This window comes from Chrysochloris asiatica, unplaced genomic scaffold, assembly GCF_000296735.1.
Source record: "Chrysochloris asiatica unplaced genomic scaffold, ChrAsi1.0 scaffold00432, whole genome shotgun sequence".
NCBI classification, from domain to species: Eukaryota; Metazoa; Chordata; class Mammalia; order Afrosoricida; family Chrysochloridae; genus Chrysochloris; species Chrysochloris asiatica.
This window is the reverse complement of record NW_006408950.1, coordinates 179,775-206,305: the sequence shown is the minus strand read 5'-3', so window position 1 is coordinate 206,305 and position 26,531 is coordinate 179,775. Positions and strand designations below refer to the sequence as shown.

At 40.2% G+C, this 26,531-nt stretch overlaps 1 protein-coding gene across 1 annotated transcript in view; it reads left to right on the top strand.

The window, feature by feature from the left end:
* Nucleotides 1-8,566: 8,566 nt before the first annotated feature.
* Nucleotides 8,567-26,531, top strand: part of INTS6 (integrator complex subunit 6) — a 140,401-nt gene continuing 122,436 nt past the window's right edge. The window contains exons 1-3 of the mRNA XM_006876936.1: nt 8,567-9,163; nt 9,507-9,584; nt 10,338-10,487. Of these exons, the coding sequence (XP_006876998.1) occupies nt 9,053-9,163; nt 9,507-9,584; nt 10,338-10,487 (339 nt within the window). The 5' untranslated portion in view covers nt 8,567-9,052. The remainder of the gene's footprint in view (nt 9,164-9,506; nt 9,585-10,337; nt 10,488-26,531) is intronic.

Sequence of the window (26,531 nt, the reverse complement as noted above, 5' to 3'; positions counted from 1 at the left end):
GATGGACTCAAGCATGGCAACAGTAGTGAGGTTGGTCCAGGATCGGGCAGTGTTTCATTCTGCTGTGCATAAGGTTACTTGGGTCAGTACAGACTCGATGGCACCTAACAACAATGACTACCTTGAAAATAACCAGATTTTATGTCAAAAGAATGAAAAAAAATCAGTCTTAGAGGACATGCAACCAAAATGCTCATTTGAATCCAGGGCAGAGACTACTATTTGATTATTTTGAACATTTCATTAAGATTCCTTGAGAGAGAAGGACATTGTGTTTGGCAAAGTATCGGGCCAGCACAAGAGAAGGAAACTCTCAGTGACACAGGCTGACTCAAGAGCCACAACAATGGACTCAAACATATCAGTGATCATGAAGAGGACACAGGATGCAGCAAGGCTTCCTTGAGTTATAACGTAAGGTCTAGATGAGTTGGAGCCAACTAGATGTCAACTAGCATAAGGTTATCATTTACCTCTGTCACCAGAACCTAAGCTTCATTTTGTTTTGTCTACTACTATGTTACCAACAATCTCATTTTTCTCCCGTGGATCAACTGGTGGTTAACCAGGTTCCTTAAACATATTGTTTTTGCTGTTAAGCACCATCAAGTCAGTTCTGAGTTAGCGTCCTTGCATAGGGTTTCTGAGGAGCAGGTGGTGGGTTTGAACTGCTGACCTCGTGATTCTCAGTCCAGTGTTGATCCTATATTGCCACACCAGGAGTCCTTAAACATATTAGACACTCAATAAATATTTTTTGAGGAAGTGACTTTAGGGAAGAGTTATACATTTTAGTCCAATTTATAGTTATTTGATTACATTCACTTGATACAAAATTAATTTAATCCAACAATGTCATGATTCTGCTCGCATTTACTCAATCTTGTCAATCTATCATCTCAATGTCTCTGATAACTCTTAATGTCTTGTCTCCTCTGCCATCACTTTCATAGTTCAATTTTTATCTGTTCCCTGGAAGAGTGCCAACCATTGCTTAACTGGTCTTCTGTCTTCCCATTTTAATCCATTCTCCAAAATGTTACTGAAATTACTTTCTCAAATGAGAATACGATTACCCTCAAAACTTTGTTTCCCTATCACCCAGAGAATAGAATCCAAATTCCTTTGTTGGACATATGTGGCCTTTCATGATGTGAAACCCTTCACTTCTACTTTTTCACACATTCAGTTCTACTGCCCTTTCCTATCCACTTACCATCCTAGTATCATTTTTTGTTTGCTCAAACAGTACTTTGGGAGAGTGAGCCACTCTGTCCTTCAAATATTGCTGATTTTAAGTTACCAGCATGAAGCAATATTTCAGATTCCAAAATGTACATGTCTTTACATTTTAACATCTCTAAAATGTCACTTACAATCAATGCTTACGATACTGTCACCAGAAGGTAGCTGTGATGTAGCTGTGATAGTCTGCCCATGTGCAAACTTTGTGGTTATTCCTGTTGGCATGACTAAACAATTGCAAGTCTTTGGCATTTCTGTCAATCAACCATGTAAAGAATGGATGTGAAGTCCTGCTTGTGTTCTGAAAATCTTCCATTGTAACCTTCTAGTTGAATTGAGAAAGCATCAGTATCAAAACTCGTAGAACAGGTGTCAACAGTTTGCAAGAAAATACCATAGACAATAGTGGTGTATTCTTTTAAAAAATGGCACTAAAGGCCCTATGACCAATGTAGCATATAGCTATCAATATATGAGAGGGCTTCAAAAGTTTATAGAGAAATTCCATTATCATTTAGTTCCATGAACGTTTTCAAGTCACTTTGTAGTACTTATTTCAATATGTTGTTGCTAAGTGCTGTGGAATCGGTTCCAACTCATAACAACTCTGTGTGCAGTTTCCAAGGAACAGCTGGTAGATTTGAACTATCAACCTTGTGGATAGCAGTCCACTACTTATCCTACAGTGCCACACCTGGGGTCCCATATATCAATATGCTATTGAATGTTAAGTGCTGTCGAGTTGCTTCCAACTCATAGCAACCCTATATAGGGTTTTCTGAGGAGAGGCTCTTGAGTTTGAATTGCTGACCTTGCAGTTCAAACCAACCTTGCAGTCCAATGTTTATCCTACAGTGCCACATCAATATATTGTTAAGAGCTATTGAGTTGATTCTGACACATAGTGACCCTGTATAGGGTTTTCAAGGAGCAACTAGTGAGCTTGAACCGCTGACCTTGTAGTTCAAAATTCAATGTTGATCCTACAGCACCATACCAGAAGTCGATAGGGCTGTGGAAAAACTCTTGAGTATTGAGAAAAGTATTTTGTCACAGCCTAATTGGCATTTTTTACCTCCAAGTTAACTGGCTCAAAAATTGATGGAATATGGCACGTTACCTACAATTTTCAAAACAACCTTTTACAGAAGGTTTCATACTCGTATCATATCTGGGTCAGGTGGCATAATCATTGAATTTCATGTTTATCCTTCTTTTCCCTTAGATTACAAGCTCTCTAAGGGACAATCATAGGGCCTGTCCCATATGTGTACAATTAATACCAGCTGAAAGAACAATTCAAATGTTCATGCTCTTTTGTTAGAAAAATTGTTCCTTGTGATTCTAATTCTCAATCTGAATGTTTTCAGAGCTGAGTTTGATTGAGATTTCAACTATTATTATGAAATTACTTCTTGTAAAGATGTGATTTTTTAAAAAGATGAAATACCATGTTTGTATACCCTAATACAATTTATTAATAATTTGTCAATTAATTCATGCCAGCAATGTATTATTTAACTTTCTTTTATTTTGGTGGTTGTTGATGAGCACTAATTTATTTTTAATAGTAGTTTCTTGTAACATTGTCTAGGGATTGATATTATATTTGTTGTTGTGAGGTGCTCTAGAGTTGGTTCTGATTCATAGCAACATTATGCACAACAGAACAAAATACTGCCTAGTCCTGCATTATTACCCTCACAATTGTTGCTATATTTGAGCCCATAGTTGCTGCCACTGTCTTCTTCCTCTTTTATCATCTCATTTAATCATTCCCTTTTAAATTGGAGTCAGAGCAGTTGGGCACGACTTTAAAAACAGCAGCAAACAACAGGTTTTCTCCTACATTCAGATCAATGCTTTTCCCTTTTCAAGACTGCAAAAGCTTGGCACCCAACTGGACTAGTTTTTACTCTAGCATTGGAAGCTTGCAGTTTTGAGTCTCTTAATGTAGCCCCTAAATGCACATGGTTGGCTTCCATATAGGGGTTACATTTTAGAGAAACATGCTTGCATTTATCTTCCTAGAATCAGAGGCTGAATGAAGAGGAAGATCAGTCTTTTTCATCTTGTGTTCGCTCCAGGGCCTAAACTCACTGAAAGAATGATGGCATTCTTCAGTACTGTTTAAACTCTTTCTCTCTCTCTCTCTCTTTTTTTTTTTTTTTACCAAATATTGGTGAATTCACCAATTTAAATAAGCACATGACACAAACCCACTGTTTAATATGTTGGTTATCACATTTATAGTTTCTTTCCTTTAGCTTCCAGCCTTGTTTAGTTATTTTAATAAATGTGACCAGTGTAAGGGTGTGTGAGTTTTCCAGTTATTTACTGAGTATCTACTAGATGCCAGACACATAATTATTCCTATCTTTTAAGCATGCAGTTTTCAATCAGTATTACATATAAGACTGACCTGAAGAGCTTTTTAAAAGAATGTTCAGGGTACACCCAAATTCTACTGAATTACTTTCTTCAGGGATTAAGACTTGGTATATATATTTTGGCTGTACTTCTTCCAAAACAGATCTTTTGGTTCTTTTTTTTAAATGTTTTATTGTGAATTATATGATAGTTTACATGGGAGAACATTAGTTTTACATTCATTTTATCGTAGATCGTTTCATTGACATGGTTCCAATCCCCTCCATGCATCATCAACCAACCAAAGGGTATACCCTGCAAGCCTGCCCCTACACTACAGCACACAGTCGCTCTCCCTCTCTGGATCTAAAGTCCCCAGCTGCTCCATCGCTCCACGTCATCGTCTCTGCCTCCATCTCAGGCATCACTGCTTCTCTGGGTAGGGTCCTGCTCTCGGCTCTTCTCCACTGATGGTCCTAGGGATCTCCGCTCCTGGACTGGAAAGTTAATCACTCCCTTCCTTGCTATTAAATGTCTACCTTTACATTTCCAACCCTCACAATCAGTCCTGATAACAATTATTCACTATTGTATCACAAGAGACCCATGGGCATTTCATTTCATCAGCTCTGCCTAGACAGATTGGATAGTACTCACTGGAGATTCTTGTCTTCCTCCAGGCCCCCTAGACCTGGTATATTTTTAAAAAGCTCTAGGTGATTCTGATGTGAATTTCATGACTAACAACTAATACTTTATGAAACTATCAACCAATAGCCTGTCAACTAGTGCATCACTAAGAATACACTTAGCCTATCTCACAATTTTGTCTAGAGAGGTTGTCAACTTCCTTGTTTTTGATTGCCTCTTGATTTGCTGTGTATGTTTGCCCTGATTTCTTTCCAGTTCTGTGCCTTCCAGCACATCTGAGCTTTGAACTAGAACCCTGACCTTTGATTTCAGGCTCCATCATAAGCATGTTGTTAAGTGCTGTGGAATTAGTTTTGACTCATAGCAACGCTATATAAGGTTTCTGACGAGTTGCCGGTGGTTTTGATACACCAACCTTGCAGTTAGCAGTGCAATGCTTATTCTATAGCATCATACCAGACTTCCTAGCACAGGTTCTAATTATATACTCTAGACGTGGCACAGCTGACCTGCTGGTCTTTGCATCTGACTCTGACTCAACCATGTTGTTAAGTGCCTTGGGTTGGTTTGAGGATCCTAGCGACCTTGTATCGGGTGTTTGAGGGGCGGCTGGTGTCTTTGAACTGCTGATACAGCAGTTCAAACGAACTTGAAGTCCAGTGCTTATCCTACATTTCCACTTATGACCCCAGAAAGATAACCAGCCAACCCCACTGAGGCAGGAAATAGTTAAGATGACTCAGTAGGAAAAGGATTTCAAATGATTATATGATTTAGTTAAGTCACTAACATATGTTAATACATATCAAAGGGAGTGTGGTAGCTCCATAGGATAAGCACTGGACTGTGAATCACAAGGACCATGGCTCAAGTCCACTAGCTACTCTGTGGGAGAAAGATGTGTCTTTCTGCTCCTGTAAAGATTTAAAGCCTTGGAAACCCTAGACAGGCTAGCTATGAGTCTGAACTGACTCCAAGGCACTTTAACAACAAAACATTTCAATAAGCAGTCCCGGAGGTGGAAGGAGTTAGTGATAAGCTGCTAACCTAAAAGTTGACAGTTTGAACCCACCCAACAGCCTCATGGAAGAAAGGACCTGGCAATTTACTTTTGTTAAGATTGTCTGTAGCTGTTACATCCAAGTACAGCCTATGGAGTTCAACTCTGTGACATGAAGTTTTCATGAGTTGGGGTCCAACTCCATTGAGCTAACAACAGTCTGGCTTTCTTCAAGCACTGCTTTTCTCAGCACACCTGAAATCTCTTGTTTATAGAAAAGAAGAAAAAAAAAAAACTTCCTTAGCTTGGAAAAAAGGCTCTCTACCGTCTAGTCCTGACAGACCTTTCTGAATGTTTTACTGTTCTTGCGCCTACCTGGCGCTTCGACATACCTAACTTTACTGTCCCCAAGAAGCTCTCCTGCTTTTATCCCTACATTTTCAAAGTCTGGAAGGACTTTTTTTTTTTTTTTGCCAGCAGCTTCTTTCTTTACTCATATATCCAAAATGCTACCAATCCTTTAAAACAATGTTGCTCACATTACTAAATAATGTAATGTATGTGCCATGGAGTTGATTCTGACTTACAGCAACCCTATAGGTTGAACTGCCTCATAGGATTTCCTAGATTGCAGATTCCCAGGTCTTCCCCTGCAGCCCTGCAAAGCAACTGGTGGGTTTGAATCTCTGAATTTTGATTAGCAGCAGAGTGCTTTAGACATAGTACCACCAAGGGTCCCTGAATAATTTAATAATGCAATGTAAATTCTTATGATCTTAGAGAATACATATTCAGACAAGCAGGAAGGGGTCTGTAGGTGAGTTTAAAAATACTAATAGTGGAAACGAAAGGCCTATTCTCTGAATATGGCTATCATTTTGAAAGAAAATGCCTTTTTAACTGACCAAAAAATTTGTATATTATTGTAAAAAATGAAAACAGAAATTTAAAAGTATTATCGAATGCTTAATTCTTATTTTCAGGTCTAAGATTCCAGTTTGAGAAATACTGCTTTAAAGCACAGCTTAAACATACTGACCCTAAAAGATGTTCTTTCCTCATAACTTAATACAGGCTTTTCTCTGAACTATGTAGTACCTTATCACTGCCTGCTTTGTAGTAATGTGCTTGTTTTTTTTTTTTTTTCTAGAATACCATAAGCTCTTTAAAGGCAGAAACTTTTTTTTTTTTTTTTAAATATTCTGCATACTAGGATCCTATTTTAGTTACTTTTTATCTCCACCATACGTAGCACTGTGGGTTAATTCGCTGGACTGCAAAGTGGGTTTGAACTGCAAGGTTGGCAGTTCAAGCTCATTAGCTGCTCCTTGGAACCCTATACAGTGTCGCTATGGATTGGAACCGACTCACCAGCACTTAACAACATACCTAGCACAAGGTAGGTCCTCAGCAAATAGACTGTAAGATCTGTACTCTATCTTTCTGTTTCATAATCCAAACCTCAAAAATGATACTTCTCTCACGGTACATAAACGCAGAGCAGCATTATTACTGAAAATGCCCTAATATAAATGAACAGTAAGTTTCAGAGGTCGTCTTAAATATTAGGATAAACCCCATTTTTTTTAGGTGGGAGGTCAGATAAATGTATTGGAGTTTCTGGGGGGCCAAAGGGCTGGGGGTGATGTCTGTTGAGTGTGGTCTGGCTGGGATTTCCTGGACCTTGCAGCTGCCGAAAACACGGCCAAATCCAATTTATGAAACTTAAGATTTAAAAAAAAAGTGCCACATGGCATTTCTTTGGTGTTAGCATTAATAGCAACCATTTCTCTAAATGATCAGTAGGCAAATAATTAAGGATTTCAGGTAAAGAATAATGAAATTCAGGCAATGCAAGCTTGTAGGAAAGCGCTTTTAAGTATCTAGTCTTAGGTCCTCAGACTAGACATTTAGTGGATACGGTGCTCAGGGAGTGTTGTGTGGTGCGGTGGGATAAAGCACTGGACCACAAGGTCAACAGTTCAAACTGACCAGCCGCCCATTGTACAGGGTCGCTTTGCGTTGGAATCGACTGGACAACACGTAACAAAAATAAGGTCCTTATATCCCCAATTCAGTTTGCATTTACGGCAGTGCCTTCCATTTTTCAACTCGAGTATTTGAGGACACTTTTCTTAGGTCAATAAGGCGAAGATCCATGACTTCAGGTCTGATTATAGGGCCATGTTTTACAGAGAACTTCTCCCTCTACAGGATTTGGAACAAGTGTGGGAAAACAGCATGTTGGAAGAGTACCGGGAGGGTTATTGAAAACCGTTGTTATTTCAGCAAGTCGGTTTTTCACTTGAAAAATGTGGCTGACGGATTATGGCTGCTAAGGTCCTTCTCAACTGCTACCCAGCTCTTGCTATTCTATGGCCTTCAGTAAAGGCGGCTGAGAAAGGCATTTCTCTGGGCAGTCCCAGTTATTCTTTCCAGCCTAAGAGGAAATAGGGCAACTAATCGTAAACCGATATTTGAATCTTCTCTCAGGGCCTTTTTGAGGTTGGATTAGGTTTGTTTCCTTTTTTGATTGGGGCTCAGACGAAAGGGCACCTGGTTTGTTCCGGGGCCGGCCCTAGCCTGTGGTTCCCCGGCCAAGTCGAGCTAGGCTCGACCCTCATCCCCACTCCCCAGCGGGAGCGGTGTGACTGGCAGAGATTAGTCCCCGGTCATAAACAACCTCTCACTTCCCCTCCCCCGCCCCAGACCCGCCCGTGCAGGGGCCGGCCCTCCAGCGACCGCGGCCCGACCTGTCTGCCACAGTTTGATTTCTTTACTCATCCCTTCCTCACTCGCCCACCGGGGAACGGGTTCACTTCACCACTACGGCCTCGAAGAGGAGCTGAGGCCAGTCTCCATTTCCCTTCCCCCGACCCCTATCACCTCCAACAGCCAAGGAGAGGCCGGCGGCCTGATGCGCAGGCTCGCGGCGGACCTGCACGCGTCGACCCGTCCCCTCCCCCACTCCACGGCCATTCCGCGATCCGTACCCGCCCCTTCCCGGAGCCCGCCTCCGCGTCGGTCCGCCCGCCTGCTCGCTCCTCGCGTTCGTTCGCGCGCGCACAGGACGCCCCGCCTCCGCGCGTGCTCAATAACTGTTCCCGGAGCCGGTTTACAAGCTTCCCCCGCCCTTTAGCTGTTTGAATATGCTAATAAAAGAAGAGATATTAGCCAATAAAACAGCGGGGCGGTGTATCACGTGGCACGGGGACGTGTCAGAGGCGGAGCCTCTGCAGCCCCTGCCTGAGTTAAAAGCGGAGTGTGAGAGAGAAAAGCGCTTCAGTAGCGAGAGGGGCCGAGAAAGTGGTGACACCGCTGGGGTGCAGAGGGAGTCCCTGAAACTTCTCCCAACAGCCCCAGGGCCAATCTCCCTTCAGCCCACTCACCCCTTCGCCAGCTCCCAGGTCCCCACTCCCTGCACCGGGGGTGGGGTGGGGAGCCAGGCCCGTCTCCCTCTGGGACACACACAGGGGCCGGGAGCGGGGACGGGACCCCCGAGGCTAAGGGGACGAACCGACAGACAGACGGCCGGGATCCCGGCCCAGCGGGCAGGCAGGCAGGAGGAGGCGGAGGCGGGGGTACGTCTGGGAGGACTGGGTCTGGGGAGTTTCCTCTCAACTATCGGGGGAGAAACTCCCCGCAGCCGGAGGAGAGACCCAGACGGTGTTTTCCTCACGGGGGCCCTGCTCCCCCGCCCCGTGTAGCGGCGGTCGCCGCCACCGGCGCCGCCACCTACCATCTCTTTCTCCACCACCTCGGGCCCCGGTGTCCCCGGCCAGCACTATGCCCATCTTACTGTTCCTGATAGACACGTCTGCGTCTATGAACCAGCGCAGCCATCTGGGCACCACCTACCTGGACACGGCCAAAGGCGCGGTAGAGACCTTCATGAAGGTACCGACTGACCGAGCCCGGGAAGCGACCTCGGCCCGCGGGCGGCGCGGTGGGGGAGGGCGGGCGGCGAGGCGGAGGTGTCGGGGACTGGACTGCGGGAGCCACTGGCTCGGGGACCCCCTCCCCCACCGCGCGGGCAGGCGGGCGCGGGCGCTGAGAGCGGAGGCTGGCCCGGGACCGGGCTGCGGGGGGCTGATCAGTGTGTGGGGGTGGCGGGGCCGCAGCGTGTGCGGTACTGGGGGGAGCGGGGGCCGCTGGTCGCCCCTTCGCCGGTAACCTCGCCCGTGTGCTTCCCTCTCGCCCGCCCTGCTCCTCTCCGCGTCCCCCACCCTCTCTCCTGCAGCTCCGTGCCCGAGATCCTGCCAGCAGAGGAGACAGGTACATGCTGGTCACTTTCGAAGAGCCACCCTATGCCATCAAGGTAACAGCCCTCGCCCTCTCCTCCTCCCCGCCCCCCCATTCACCCTTCATTATGCTCCCCTCCCCCACCCGGGGCGCCCAGCGCTCCTGCAGCTCCCCCTGCGGGCTTCCGCCCCCTCCCCCGCACTGGATCGTCAGGCGCGGCGCAGAGTAGCCAGGCCACCGCCGTCCCCTCCCTGGCCCGGCCCGGCCCGCGACGGTGGAGGCGCTGCGATCAACATGGCCGACATTTCCCCTCCGCGGCGTGAGCGGCAGCAATGAACTGTGGGGGATATTTATTCAAGTTAGCCGAGTGACAGCGGGCCTGGCCGCGCAGCCCTTTTGCATTAAAGGGGACTTAGCCCGGGGCTGGGGCGCTAGGGAGCCGCCAGGGGAGCTTGGGGTCTGCCAGGCTTGGGCTTCACATTCTTCCTTAGAGGGCCCTGGGCCAGTGGGACAGCTGTAGGTTAACTTAAAAAGTCCAGTACCTTCTGTTCTCTGCCGCTACCTTCCTATCTTGAGAGATTTGGGGTATTGGGTAGTAAATTTCTCAGTCAAGTTATCCACAATTAATGCTGTTAGCTACCAAATATTATAGAGCAGGCAGGTTTATTCTTGGCCCCCTTTGGAATGGCGTTTCCTCAGCAGTGATACTGTATAGTACAAACAAGTTTACCAGACTAAAGTGAAGCAGCTAGTTGGTGAAATTAGGTTATAACAGCTGCCCATGTGTACATGGGTTTGAAAGGTAAAAGAAATTCTTTTTTTGTTTCAGGCTGGGTGGAAAGAAAACCATGCAACGTTTATGAATGAACTGAAAAACCTTCAGGCTGAAGGACTTACGACTCTTGGCCAATCCCTAAGGACAGCTTTTGATTTATTAAATTTAAATAGATTAGTAACTGGCATAGACAACTATGGGCAGGTAGGTTGAATATTAAGGTGGAAAAACAGTTGATTTTTTTCTTTTAGTGGAAAAACACATTCCAGTCCAAAAACTATACAGAAAGTATAAGTATGAAACATTTCAGATCAAAAGACAGTATACACATAACCCAACAGTGAAAGCCTCACCATGCTCTATATAGTTTTAAATCCCACATATTTTTTCTTAAAATGCATTTGTATTCAGATTTAGAATGAGAATCCTTTGTTGTATATTGTAATGAACTGGACTTCAACGTCTTGAAGTTCATGTAGGAGCATTTAAGGGGAAATATCCTGTCTCACTCTACCACAAGCAAGTGTGTAACTTTTGCAATAGCTTGCAGATTGATCAGTGGGTCTCCATTTCTATATTAGTCAGTAACTAACTACAAGAGAGATTATTCTTATCTGTTGCTTCAGGGTGTGATTTAACCATATTGTATGATTACTCTGAAAGGTAAAATTTTCATTGGAGTGTAATAAGTGGTTGAGTACATTAACACTTCTCACTTTTTGAAGCACACACAATTAGCAACTATTGAAGGCAGGATTTTTTTTTTTTTTTTTAATTCCAAACTCTTGAAAAGAGCCTGTCTGGAAAATATGAAAGAGCACACGCTTAACCCCTAAAATCCTCTTTTGCACCTGCAACTCTATATAAGGAGGAGACAAGACTTCCATGCAGCTTTAAATCACATGATAATTCACTATGGAATAATGCAAGGTGGTCCATTATAAGTTTTTAATGAGATTGCTGGCCTGGAAAATAAAAGATACTGAAGCACGCGTAATGGTATACATAACAAAGGTATATTAAACCCAGAGTTATGTAGTGCAAAGCACTATCATCATAATGATTTATTTAGATGTACATTTGTTTTCCCAGTTCCACAGTCAAAATTGTCATGGGTTTCTACTTTTTCTGAACTCAAGTCCATTGTTTAAGTGACTGTGTATTTTCTTACCATATTAATATCCCCTCTCCCCATGCTACTTCATTTGCAACTTACAGTAATTAGGTAGATTTGCCATGAACTTTTTTCTGTTTCACTTTCTTTTGTTATGTATAGTGTTTCCAGTCAATTGCTTAAGGTTTTTATCCAACCTTGTTTGAATTCAAAGAAAGATGAGAAACTTGCCATTGTTTGGCTGTCGGTAGATAGTACAGAAGGGAGACTTGGTGATATAACCATTAAGCACTCATCTGATAACCTGAGGATTGGAGCTTCAAATCCACTGATCAGCTGTGGAAGAAAGACCTGGTGATCTGCTTCTGTAAAGATGGCAGGTTAGAGAACTGTACAGGGCAGTTCTACTCTTATCACACAGGGTTGCTTTGAGTGGAAAACTGACTTGACAACACCTAACAACAATAACCACAGTGTAGTGTATTGCACAACTGCTAAATGGAAAAAATAATCAGACACATTCAACTCCAATAGTCTATTAAAAACATTTAGGGTATTTTCCTCAGGAAAACTATCATGGAGAACCTGAGTACATTCTTAAACTTCCATTTTCCTTTCCCTAATTCCATCTTCCAGAGAACCACATTAGGTTTTGTCTATGTACAGTAAAAGCTATAAAAGCTGGAACCATGCAAGATGGAAACCTGTCAGAGAAGGACAACTCTAAATAGTTTCCACTAATAGTGATAGAAAAGTGGCAAGACTTCACCCTGTCACAGGTGGGAAACTTGGGACACCTGGAAAAAGGAAACAGTCTTAATCGAGTTTTGACTCACAGGTTTCACAGTAAAAAGCTTGAGGTTGAGAGTGGCTCTGTGCTGTTACTACTTTGACCAAGACAAAGAGTCTGGAGACTAATATGCTTTTTGCATGTTAGGGTGGTTTCTCAGTTCAACAAAGGGAGAAATGGAATAATGACTCTCAGTTATTTGATATGGAAGTTAAGGGTTCAAGGAGTAATAATGCTTATGTCCTGAATTGGCTCGTAAAAATGTCACTAGCATTAAAATACTTTAAGAAACAATTTCTAAATGACAATGCCTACTTGAGAAAGTGTTCAATTAGAAGAGAACATCTTTCTGGAAGGTTTCATTTTTTTATCATGTAGCTATTTCTTGCTGATTTAAATATTATGTATTTTCTATTCATCAGTTTTGGATGACTTAAATATTTAACACAAAACAAAACAAAATTCTTGTATTCTTTGTAAAACAAACTTTTATATCCCTGGTTTCCATGGTGTCTTCTTATTCTTTAGTGTCAGTGTTTTTTACATAAATACATTAGGATCTGTGGAACCCTGCTACACTAAATACTTGTATGTATTCTCAGTAGCTGAAGGAAATGAGAAAGTTTGACGTAGATCAAAGGTAGAACATTTTATTTTATAAAACGTCTAAAAAACCTTTAGTAAATTTCTGTATTTCTTTTCTCTTAAATATCTTGTTTATATTAATTTCATTTTAAGTGTTGTTGTCAAGTGCTATCGAGTCGGTCCTGACTCATAGTGACCCTGTGTAGGGTTTACGAGGAATGGCTGGTGGGTTTGAACCAACAAACCTTTTGGTTAGCAGCCCAGTGCTTATCCTACAGCACCACACTTGAGTTCCATATATATGTATATATCTGCGTATTTCTGTCAATACCACAATTCACTCACATAAACATGCACATTTATGATTTTCCACAACCTATTGCAAGAGTATTTTTAGTATCTGTTTATATTGCAGTTACTAATTTAGTTGTTGTTACGTGCTGTGGAGTTGGTTCTCATCCATGTTGTTGTTAAGTGCTGTCAAGTCGGTTCCGACCCATAGCGACCCTGTACAGGTTTCCAAGGCTGTAAATCTTTATGGGAGCAGAAAGCCTCATCTTTCTCCCATGGAGCTGCTGGTAGTTTTGAACCACTGACCTTAAGGTTCACAGCCCGATTCGTAACCACTACGCTACCAGAGCGACCCTGTATAAGGTTTCCAAGGAGTGGCTGGTAAGCTTGAACTGCTGACCCTATGGTTCAAACTGACTTTGCAGTCCAGCACATTAACTCACAGTGCCACACCAGGACTCCACTAATTTAGTTAGGTGTTGCGTTCTGCTGTGCGTAACTTAACTATGAGTCGGTACTGACTCGATGGCACCCAACAACAACAACCTACAAATAAAACCTCCATGGCATTCTGACAGTACCAAGGTTAAAGTTAAGTGCTGTTGAGTCAGTTTTGACTCATAGTGACCTTGCACAAGGTTTCCGAGGAGCAGCTGGTGGATTTGAACCACTGACCTGTGGTTAGCAGTCCAGTGCTTATCCTACAGGCCACTCCAGACCTCCAAGATTGTAGCTGAGAATGAGCGATTCTTGGTGAAAGCGTTCCTCAAGCACTTTGGATAACCCACTAAAAGATTACATACAGAAGTTCTTATAAATTACTTAATTTTAGTAAATCAGTATCGTTTGTTGGTATTTCTACAATCATAGAACAGCGTTAGCATCTACGGAATCTTAGTTTTTGCAGCACCATATTAAGTGCTTATCTTTGCAGATAAAGTCGACGTCTGTGGCGTTGTAGGATAAGCACTGACTGCTGACTGAAAGGTTGGCAGTTCAAACCCAACAGCTGCTCCTTGGAAACACACTACAGGGTTGCTGTGAGTGGGAATGAGCTCAGCGGCACTTAGCAGCAACAACAACAAATATATACTTTTTCAAATGTGTTTATTAGTTTCAAATGAAACATCGTTTATGAGCCACTGAAAATCTGAACCAACCTGTGTCTAAAATTAGTAAACGTAAAGTTAGAGGTCTGGTAAAAGTTTATATATGTAATTTTATGCCTACTTTGGCCTGACTCCACTCTTCCAACCCGATATATTAAGGAGAATCATTTTAACCAAATTTTATTCTTCAGCATCATGATCCATTTCTGAATTTAGCAAATAACTCAAAGTTACCCATGTAGTCAGTTCCAACTCAGCAACCTTATATAGGATTTCTAAAGTGGTAAATCTTTACAGGAGCAGAAAGCCTCATCTTTGTCTCTGGCTGTTGGATTTGAACTGCTGACCTTGTGATTAGCAGTCTAACACATAATCCACCACAACATAATCTACTACACTACCAGGGCTCCAGTAGTACTAAAGACAGACGGCTGTTTTAATGTTGGAGGCTGTTGTTAAGGGCTGTTGAGTCTGTTCTGACCCATAGCAACCTGTATAGGGTTTCCAAGGAGCATCTGGTGAACTTGAATCTCAGACATTGTGGTTCAAACTGACTTTGCTGTCCAGTGCATTAAGTACCAGGACTCCAATGTTGGAAGTTAAGTAGTGAAATTTGATTTCCACTTAGGTTTTTTGTTTCCTATATGCAATAGTTGGATATTTACTGAGCTACAGACTTTTCATAAGAAAACACTAGAACATACTGGAACATACTGTAATAGATGTGAACTAGAGACATACATTGGTAAATGGTATTTTATAGAATATTAAAAGTCCCTTGAGCTTTTTAAGCATCTCTACGATTATTTTCAATAATTACTGGTGAAGAGGAGACACTATAGTGACACTTACTTAAATTGACTTATTTATTCAACTGTATAAAAGCAATAATCATGAATGAGAAAATTGGAATCCTAGTCCTGACCTTGCCATTGAACTGCTATGCAACATTGGACAGTCACTTTACTACCCTGTGCCGTTGCATCTTCGTATTCGAAACTGACAGTGAAGCCATGGTACCTATATTATTTTAGATTTGATCAGGGGTTTAAATGGAATGTTGTTGAGTGCCGTTGATTCTGTTTGACCCATAGACTCATAGGGACCCTGTGTAGGGTTTCCAAGGAACAGATGGTGGGTTTGAACTGCTTGTCCTACATGGCCACACCAGGACTCCTTAAATGGAAAGTTGTTGTTGTTAAGTACTGTGGAGTCGGTTCCGACTCATAGTGACCCTGCACCAGGTGTCCGAGGCTGTAAATCTTTACGGGAGCAGAACGCCTCATCTTTCTCTCATGGAACCACTGGTAGTTTTGAACTGTTGACCTTGAGGTTGGCAGCCCGACTTATAACCACCATGCTACCAGAGCTCTTTTTCTTAAATGGAATAGTGTTTTTAAAATGTTCTTTAAAAATTATGTGTTCTGTAGACAAAGGTAAACTTTCTTCCTAAATAGGTTAGTTCTTAGTTTTTTTATTTTTCAGCTTAAGTTTGAAATTATACTTGTTAAAATCTAGTGGTATTTAAAGCTGACTCTTAATAGGTGCTGTGAAATCTATTAGTAGCATTTGTTGTTAAATGCTATCCAGTTGATTTGGAGTATGGCGCTTTGGGTTAATGAGCTGGATTGCAAAGTAGATTTGAACAACAAGGTTGGCAGTTACAAGCTCACCAACCTGCTTCTCGGAAACCCTATACAGGGTCGTTATGGGTTGTAACCAGCTCGACAGCACTTAACAACAACAAACGCATAGGGTTTACAAGGAATAGTTGGTGTGTTTGAACCACCAACCTTTTTGGTTAGCAGTCCAGTGCTTATCCTATAGCACCACCCAGGACTACATTGTTGTTAAGTGCTCTTGAGTCGGTTCCAATTTGTAGCAACCTTGAATAGGGTTTATGAGGAGCTGCTAGTGAGTTTCAACAGCCAACCCTGTGGTCCTTCAGTGCCACACCAGGACTCCATTAGTAGCATATTAAGTTTGTATTTTTTCTGTGGACTTTGTATTCAGTTCTAATGAAGCAGATATTTTAAGAAAGATAAATATTGTAATTTGGCCACCGTTGTCTTACTAGCAGTTGATAAGCATAGGGATAAAGTACCAGGATATTTTTAATGAAGTATATTGAAACCTAGATATAAACATTTAGGGAAATGTACAAGTCATTCTTTTGCAGGAATACAAGTTAGCATGGAAACTCTAACTTGGTAAGTATGTGCTATAGGATTCTTTCAAATAGGGAGCTCCCCCTAGTGCATTTAAGATGAGATTTACACAAATTTGATTTCCACGGAACCTGTGAGGAGCGTATCTATTGACTAAATTGAGAGATAATTTTAGTAAGATTTGATGGAGCTCAAGGTAGCATAAAATGTGATTTATTCCCTGTTGAGGATTAATTTTTAAGATGATACTTTATATGGAAAGAACAGTTTCAAGACCTGGTTTTTATTTTCATTCAAAACAATTTTACGTCATAATTTCACACTTTACATTTCTGATTTCTAAATGATCAAAATGTCATTCTGTCATGATCCTTCCAGAAAAAGAAAAACATTCTCAGGACATCATTAAATTCTTAATGAAAAAAGATTGAAAACATATCTTTTAATATAAAAGCTTAATAGGTTCTAAAGAGAATTTTACTTTGCCTGCAATTAAGAGTACATGAATAATTGTGCAAGATTGAAAATTAAAAGTCTAAGAACATCTTATATTTAAATGAAAGAATTCCCTACACTTATCCAAGTATATTTAATTAAGGTCTTGGTGTGGTGTTGTGGGTTAATGCACTGAACTGCAAGGTTGGTTTGAACCACAAGGTCGGTGGTTCAAGCTCACCATCGCTCCTTGGAAGTCATATACAGGGTCATAAATGGGTCGGAACTGACTTGATGGCACTTAAGAACAACAACACTAACCCACCAGCTGTTCCTTGAAAACTCTAGCCAGCATTGCTATGAGTCAGAACCGGTTCAATGGTACTCAACAACAAGTAGTCAGAATTAGCTAAGATTTTATGCGTGACATGGATTTCTCCAAAAATCATATTTTATCATTTGAAATGGAAAATTGTCTTGGTGGGCTCTTTTTTATTCCTCTCAGTGGTTGATAAGTGCTCACACATATCAGATCTGTTTTCTTTAATTTTAAAGTAATTTTCTGAAATTTATATTTTAGTTTATAATATAAATAAATATTATTTATATTTAATAACCTATTTTATTTAGGCATGAAGTTTCTGGGGTTTTATTTTAGTTTGTCTTTATTCCTCACCCCTTTTCTCTCCCCAACTTTGTATTGTATTTTATTGTAAATACAAAAATCCTAAGTGAATTTTACACATTCTTGAAAAAAACATTGAATTTTTGCATCTATTGACAGATTTTCCTTGAACTTGCTGTGTTTTGTTATGGTTATTGTTAGGACTTTAGAATGGAAATGATGCAGCTCCATTATTAGGTGAAAGAAAAACCCAGAAAGTTTAAAAGGCTTACTTAATTTTCTTCACATTTATGGAAAAAGTTAAAAATCGTAATTGGTTATAAAACAGCTTGACACTTCTTTTTGGTGATACTTTTGTATGTATGTTATTTAAGAACCCATTTTATTTACAGATAGAGACAGTAGATTTGAGCCCCTTTTTTGGGGGTGTGCCATAGTAGTTTCCTAGTGGAATAAGGCTTCTTTCAGTTCTCTGAAACCAGACATTTTTTATTTTGACAATGTGCAACATTTAGTCTTTATTGTAACACTCCTTAAAAAACTATTTGAAAAAAAAAAAAAGGGTGTGAATGTGGAGGGTACCACATTTGATACCATTATTATTTTAAGGCCTACATTGTTGTTAAGTGCTGCCCAGTCAGATCTGACTCATAGTGACCCTGTATAGGGATTCCGAGGAGTGACTGGTGAGTTTGAACTGCCAACATAGCTTCTGTTATATTATTTAATGGCTTGTTTCTGTTTTGTATTTCATAGTTTATGCAATTTTGGTTGTAATTAGTTAATAAAGAGCTATTGACCCCAGGGAGCAGGTCTACCCTGTAGCACACAGGGTGGCTACGTTGGCATGTACCCAATGGCAAGCTGACTTTTCCAGTGCAGTATGCTAGTCAGTGTTATAACTGTAAGTAGCTTTTTATAAGCTATCATGTTTTCCTTTGATTTATGGTAATTTTGAAAATCTTTAAGCATCAAGATTCAGGAACCTGGCTCAATTTTTGAATTCCCATTCCACCTAATGAATTTCTGGCAAATCATGTAACCTCCCAACCATGCTTTCCAGGTCAGAAAAATGGGGTAAAAAGATGTATCTAACAAAATTGGTCTGAAGATCAAGGGACTTAATATAATTTATGATTGTAACATAACCACTATTGTCATTTTTTTGTGAAATTCCTCTTAACTTGAATTTGAAAAGTGGAATGCAGTTTTTTTAGTCTGCCTTTTTCAGAGCAAGCAGGATGGTGACACAGAAAGAATGCATTATTAGAACTGTCTGTGGTGTGTTTATAAGTTCTTTAATCTTTGAGCATCAGATTTCTTATCCAAAATGGTGATAATACCAGTCTTGAAAGAATTAGAAGTAGTATTTGCTATTAATATTGGTTAATCATTTAGCGAAGTTCCAGGCAGGAACTGGTAGGAGCTTAAATGATGATTTTTATATTTTCTAATTTGAAACCTTTGACAGAAGCAGAATGAAGGGTATTTCTTAGCCCAGTGTACATCCATTAAGAGATGCTAGAGTAAGCTATTGAGTGTTATTAGTTGCTGTGGAGTTAGCTCATAAAGACCCTTTGCACAACAAAACTGGAATTCTGCCCAGTCCTATATTAAATTATCATAAACATTATGTTTGAAGGCACTGTTGCAGCCACTGTGTCAGTCCTCTCATTGAAGGTTTTCCTTTTTTTTGTTGACTCTCTCTATTTTACCAAGCCTTGTGTTCTTCAAGGTGGTGGTAGTGTTAATGTGCCTTGGAGTCGGTTCTGACTCACAGTGATCCTGCATAGGGTTTCCGAGGCTATAAATCTTTACAGGAGCAGAAAGCCTCATGTTTCTCCTGTGGAACAACTGGTAGTTTCAAACTGCTGACCTTTGCTACTTACCACAGGGACTTCAGTCTTTGGTTTTGAATTAAAACTCTATTGATTGCTCTGAAAATACTTTCATTGTGGTGGTACTCAAGTTTATTTCTCGTAAAATCTGAATTCCTTTTTCAAAAACAGCTTGACAATAATGTAGTTTAAAAAACAAAGCAAAACATTGTTATTTCAAAGCAAAAAATACTCTAAACTTTGGGGAAGTTTAGATATAAATTATTTCTAAGGCTAATTGTATAATTGAGAATTCAAGTTGCCTGGAAGGAATGAAGGGAGGATAGTCTTGATTAGAAGAAAGATCAAATGTAGAATACATGATCTTTTGCATTGCTTGTAATGAAAATTTGTATACAAAAAACACTAGGATAATCCTAGGAGGGATTTTTTAACATGGAGATTTTTTAAGGGCATGTATGATATGAAATATGATAGTAACATATTGAGAGATACAGTTGCACATGAAAATATTTTAACTGAAAACTGTTAAGTCATTTAAAAGTTTAATTTTTTGCCAGTCTAATGATTAGTGTTAACATTTAGTGTTTACTTACTCTTGACTATTAACCTGTGCCTTAAAGGGCATGATAAATTTACTATTTTCCATGTACAAGTTTTGCCTAAATAGGCTGCGGTATTCATATTGAAGGCCCTTGGGAAGGGTGTGGTGCTGTTGGATAAGTACTGGACTGCAAGGTTGGTTTGAACCAAAAGGTCAGAGGTTCAAAGTCATCAGCTGCTTCTTGGAAGCCTTATATAGGGTTGCTATGAGTTGGAAGCAACTCAATAGTACTTAACAACAACCAGTCTTCATTTTTTGTGATTTTAAATAATCAATTGTTTCCTTTCAGTATAATTCTGATGTGTGAAAGTATCTAGTACTGTAACAAACCTAACTAACCAGGTGACTTTGTTGATGTTTCCTAATACTTAACAAATTTTCTCAGCTGTAAGATGAAGTTTGTGTTGATTTAGTATCAATTCTGTCATTTACTAGCAGCAAATTAAATCACCTCATAGCTGATGTCACATCACTTTCTAACTTTACACAAAACTATTTCACGCTAAACTGCAAACCATGAGGTTGGAATTCAAACCCACCAGCCACTCCTCAGACACCTATTACTGGTTCACTCTGAGTTGGAAACAACTCACAGACAGAAGGCACTTAACAGCAACATCAACAACTCCGGATGTGGCGCTGTAGGATAAGCACTGGACTGTGAACCACAAGGTCGGTAGTTCAAACCAATCAGCTGCTCCTCAGAAACCCTGTACAGGGTCATTATGAGTCGTAATTGACTCCATGACACTTAACAAAAACAAACTTTTGGATTATCAGGAATAAGCAAGATTATGTTTTATTTAGTGACTTCTGGTAATATCTGAGTTATAGTCATTTGTGATCATTTATGGCAATAAATAATGCTAAATTTTGAATTTTAGTTGTACAAGAATATAATCCCATTTCCAAACCCATAAACTAAAAAAAAAATCCAAGAGATTGCATCCAGAAGATTGGGCTAAATCAGGTTGTAGAGTGAAAATATATAAATTCTGTTACTAATCTAGAATGTGTGGCTGGTGTCATGCTATAGGATAAGCACTGAACTGCTAACTGCAAGGTTGGTTCAAATGCATTAGCCCCTCCTTGGAGTTTTATCAAGTTCTCGGAGTTTGCATTTTAATAGTATCTTTGTAAAGCATGTCACATATAATATGTGGCATCTGCTTTGTGGTGAAGTGCCTTACTAAGGTGAGGCCATTGTTAAGTGCTATGCCATCGAGTCGGTTCCAACTCATAGTGATCCTGTGTAGGGTTTCCAAGGAGCAGCTGGTGAGTTTGAACCACCAACCCTGTGGTTAAAACCGATCTTGTAGTCCAGTACTTCATTCCACGGTGCCACATCTTTGTATTGGACTCCCAGGACAGCAGCTCAGACCCACCAGCTGCTCCTTGGAGTCCTGGTGTGGTCCCGTAAGATAAGCACTCGACCACAAGGTAGGTTTTAACTGCTAAATTGGCACTTCAAACCCACCAGCCGCTCCTTGGAAACACTAAACAGGGTCACTATGAGCCATTACCAACTCTGTGGCACTTAACAACAGAACAGGTTGTATTATAATTAGTAGGAGTGGGAGAGTTCCTTTTTTTTTCTTTTGTATGGATATTGTTAAGAGCTGTGGAGTCACAAAGCCTGCAAAGGAATTCCAAGGCAGTAAATCATTAGAAGGGAGAAAGTCTTACCTTCTGTGGAGTGGCTGGTGGTTTTGAACCAATGACCTTGCACACGATAGTCTAGTACATAACCTATTTGGCCACCAGGGTTCTAAATTCTTTCCTTGAAAAGTAAAAATCTCCATTTCCCCCCTTAAATTATTGTTGTTGTTTTTAAGTGCTGTTGAGTTGATTCTGACCCATAGCAACCCTGCATAGGCTCTGGTATTACGTCTTTGCCAATTATGTTTTTACTCCTGTTATTTTTTTTAAAGAGTTATATGTGAGTAAAGGAAGCTATTTGTGTGCAACCAGGTATTTAAAGTGGCTTATTTGGAGTCGTGTTGTGACACGGTAAGTACTAGACTGTTAACCACAAGGTCGGTGGTTCAAACCCACCAGCTGCTCCTCGGGCACCCTATACAAAGTTGCTGTGAGTTGGAACCGACTTGAAGGTACATAACAACAACTTTATTTTGAATGTTTATTTTGAAGAGGTAATAACTCCCAGAACCCACTGTTATTGAGTTATTTCCTACTCATAACAAATACACATGGTTTAAAAAAAGTTCCAGTATTATAAAAACTTACATAGTTGCCTACTTTCTTTAGAGGCAACCATGGTTCATCAGTTCCTGATACATCTTCAGAGGTCTTTTATATAGGAAGAGACTTTAAAAAGTTTGTGGGAAATATAATGAAAAGATAATGGAGTCAAAAGATAGTTTTCTAAAAATACTAATTTCTAAAGATGAATGTTTCAAAGTTTTCACATCAGGGCACTCATTTATATCATGCCATTTGAGATTATAACTATAAGATTAAATAGTCTTGCTGAAATTTAAAACTTAACCAAAGTTTGACCAAGGAATATTGATTTAAATATAAATCTGTTAGGTCTTTATCAGCTTAAGTAATATATTTTTATTTGGAATGTGTAATCAACTAGGTTATGCTACTGTAGGATGAGCACTGGACAGACTGCTAACCAAAAGGTTGGTAGTTCAAACCCACCAGTCACTCCTTAGAAACTCAGTACAGGATTGCTATGAGTCAGAACTAGCTCGATGGCACAGACAGAGTTGTAGTGTGGTGCTGCAGGTTAAGTGCTGGACTGCAGAGTCAGTTTGAACTGCAAGGTTGGTGGCTCAGACTGAACTAGCTGTTCTTCAGAAACTCTGCAGGGTCACTGTGAGTCAGAATTGACTTGACAGCATTTAACAACAATACTCTTAAAAATAGTTACGTGGTACAACCAATAGATCTGTTTTGGAAGAAATGCAGCCAGAGTGCTTCTTGAGGCCAGGATGGCTAAACTTCGTCTCTCGTACTTTGGACATATTGTCAGGAGATAACAGTTGCTGGAGAAGGATGTCATGCTGGCTAAGATGGAGGGTCAGAGAAAGAGAGGAAGACCCTCAACGAGATGGATCAGCCAGGTGGCATCATTGATGGCGACAAGTGTGGCAGCAGTAGTGAGGTTGGCCCAGGATCGGACATTGTTTTGTTCTGCTGTGCATGGGGTCGCTATGAGTCGGTTCCAACTCGATGGCACCTGGCAACAACAACAAATGATTATAATAAATTAGTGGGTAAAAAAATCTAATTAAAACATAAAAATTATGATTTCATATGACTTATTGCTGTTTGAACCAGCTGCTCCTTGGAAACCCTATCTATACAGGGTCGCTATGGGTCGGAACCGACTCGACGGCACTTAACAACATTGCTATTTGAATTCTGGTATGGCACTGTAGGAAAAGCACTGGACTACTAACTGTAATGTCAGTGGTTCAAACTCCAGGATTTCCTTGGCAATCCTATACAGGGTTGCTGTGAGTCAGACTGACAACAACAAAATTGCTGTAGTTTGAGGCAAAAAAAAAACAAACAAAAATCTAAAGGAAAAATCAAGTATATGAATATTGTTGTTGTTGTTGTTAAGTGCCATGGAGTCGGTTCTGACGTTAGAACAAATAATAAACATTGTTGGCAAAAATTGTGGTTGTGGCAATATAAATGTTTGAGTTTTAAGCAATACTGATGTGAAGAATGCTATTTAGTTTAATGTTCCTGATTTTCAAATATTAAGCCTTTTTTCCTCGGTTCCATGTAGTTATCAACAGTATGCTTTGGATGTGAATGCGTTCTAAGATGCCTAAAGTGGAAGAATGTTGTGTTCCTATAAACACTTTCTTCATAGAATCTGGACTTTCACAAATTACATAGCTAGGTATCAGAAAAAGTTTCTAAATACCAGATGATTTCTCATATTTTCACTGCAACATATATTGTCTCCTCTTGCCTGGTGTGGTGCTATAGGATAAATGCTTGACTGCAAGGTCGGCTTGAACCACAAGGTTGGTGGTTCAAACTCACCAAAGGTCCTTGGAAACCTCATAGGGTCACTGTGAGTCGGAACTGACTCAACAGCAGTTGTCGACAGCAACATAGGGAAAAGTAGGAGGATACATAGGCGGATTTTAGTTCTTTGATTTTTTTCCTATGTAGATTACACAGAGGTGTAAATAAATGAACCTAAAGATTAAGTCTAGCAACTTATCAAGCAATATGTGAGAGAACCTTTAGTGAGATACTGCTTATCTCTAAGGACAATCATTCCCATCTGTTAACATGTTAGCTTGTTATTATACAGGAGGTATTAGATTGAAATAACAACAGCAGTCATGCCTCAAAATTATTAGTTTTTTCTTTGTTGGTAATATACTTTGGCCTATTTAATTTCTTGATTTGTATTAGTTATAGCCTTGAATACAAGTCGTCTTAGTCCCTGAATGGTGTCAATGTTTTTTGTGCTTAGTTGCTAACCAAAGGTTTGAGGTTCAAGTCTACCCAGCACTGCCTCTGAAAAATGCTTGGTTGATATACTTCTAAAAATTAACCTTTGAAAACCCTGTGGAGTGTAATTCTACTATGATACCTGTGGGGTCTCCGTAAGTTGGAGTTGACTCTACGGGAACAGGGTTGACTTTGCTTTTTCTTATTATACAGCATTCTTGTTATACAGCAAAACCAGCTAGACAATCAGACTACTGAAGATGATGTCATAGGAGAGTCAACTTGACCTTTGGTGTATATTTTCCCCTTCAGTAGAAACCTTTAAATCATAAGAAAACTCTAGGGCAGACAGCCATGTGGCCATCCTTATGTGTTGTTCAAAGGGCAGGTGCACATGTTGGAGTTGGTGGCACTGGTCAGATACTAGAGTCCTTTGAGCCTTCAGTGGGTGTCGCCCTTAAAATGTTTACTACTCAGGGTTGTTTTAACAACAACAAACTTTTTAAGTTGGTAAGTGCTATCAAGTCATTTCTGACTTAGTGACTGTATACGGTTTTTGTGGAGAGGCTGAAGGATTTGAACCATTGACTTCGCGTTTAGCAGTCCATTAATTATCCTACAGCACCACCCCAGGAGCTTTTTAAAAGTACGTTAAAATTCTTGCTCACGGTTCCATCACAATTTAAATTTCTTAGGTAAAGCTAAAAGAATTCAGACAGTGAAAAAAATCATATATCCGTTTATGTGTGGGAGAAATTAATTTTGCATTTTAGAAACTTTGCAGAATAGGTTATTTTCTTTGTAGAAATAATTTTTAGTGCTGTAGGATAAGTACTGGACTGCTGGCTGCAAGATCTGCAGTTCAAACCCACCAGCCAGTCCTTGGTAACCCTATACAGGGCTGCTAGGAGCCAAAATCAGCTTGACACAGTTAACAACAATAATCTTCTTACTTTAATTATTTAATGAAAATAATTGATATTTGGTATCTTAATTATTTATGATAATACTCAATTGAGAGAACTATAGGAAAATCTTAAGGGAAATGAAAATTTCTACTTAATACTATTTGTGGCAAAACTCTTAAAGCCTTTTGGCCAATATTAAGATCAGATTTTTTTTTAATGACAAAGATTTCCATTAATAAGTAGGAAATGACTGAGAGTGGAGTATTAATTATAGTTTGTTTGCTTAGTAGTTCCTAGTGATCTGGCCCGATTTCTTTAGGTCAGGAACCCTTTGAAAGTAAAGCTTGGGAGCTTGTTAATGGCAAAAGTTAACTTGCAGTCCCTCTACTGGCTGCCTTTGTCCTAGCAGTTTTTTTTTTTGTGTGTTTTTTTTTTAAGATCCCTGGTAGTGTAGTGGTTATGAATCTGCCTGCTAACTTTTAAGGTCAGCAGTTTGAAACTACCAGCCGCTCCACGGGAGAAAGATGAGGCTTTCTGCTCCCATAAAGATTTACAGCCCTGGAAATCCTGTACAGGGTCACTATGGGTCGGAACCGACTCGACAGCATTTAACAGCAACAACAACAGCAATAGGACAAACAGTGGACTGCTAACTACAGGGACCAAGATTCAAACCCACCAGCCACTCCTCGAAAACCATATGTAGGATCCCGGTGACTTGGCAGCACTTAAGAAAATCCTTACATTTGAGAGAAACCATTTTTATTCTTAATAAGTATGTTTCTGAAGTCAGTCAATTGGGGAACAGTACGTTAGTAGACTTGCACTCAAAATTCACCTTGGTTATAAAGTAATAAACAGCTTTTATCTTAATTATTATTTTGAGCTGCTTCTGACTCTTAGTGGTCCTGTATAGGATTTCCGAGGAGCATCTGGCTGGTGGGTGTGAATCGCTGACTTTGCAGTTAGCAGTCCAGTGCTTATCCTACATTGCCACAGTAGGATTCCAGATACAAGGGCTTAAGAATTATTAAGTTAAACCATAGAAGCATGGCATTTTCTACTTCATGATAGTGTATTGCAGTGATTAATAAGTAACTTAGACTTTTGAATGTTAAAGTACATTCTATGAAAACAATATAGTAATTTTATGATACTGACAAAGAAAACATGGATTTTTACTAGACGCTGGGGGTTAGCATGCCAGTCAGTTTTTATTATGTTCTCACCAATATTGTAAAACATGGGAAGAGACAAAATGGTATATAGGCAAACTTTCTTGAAGCAACATATTAGGCCTTTCTGTTGACTTAGAAATTCATGTTG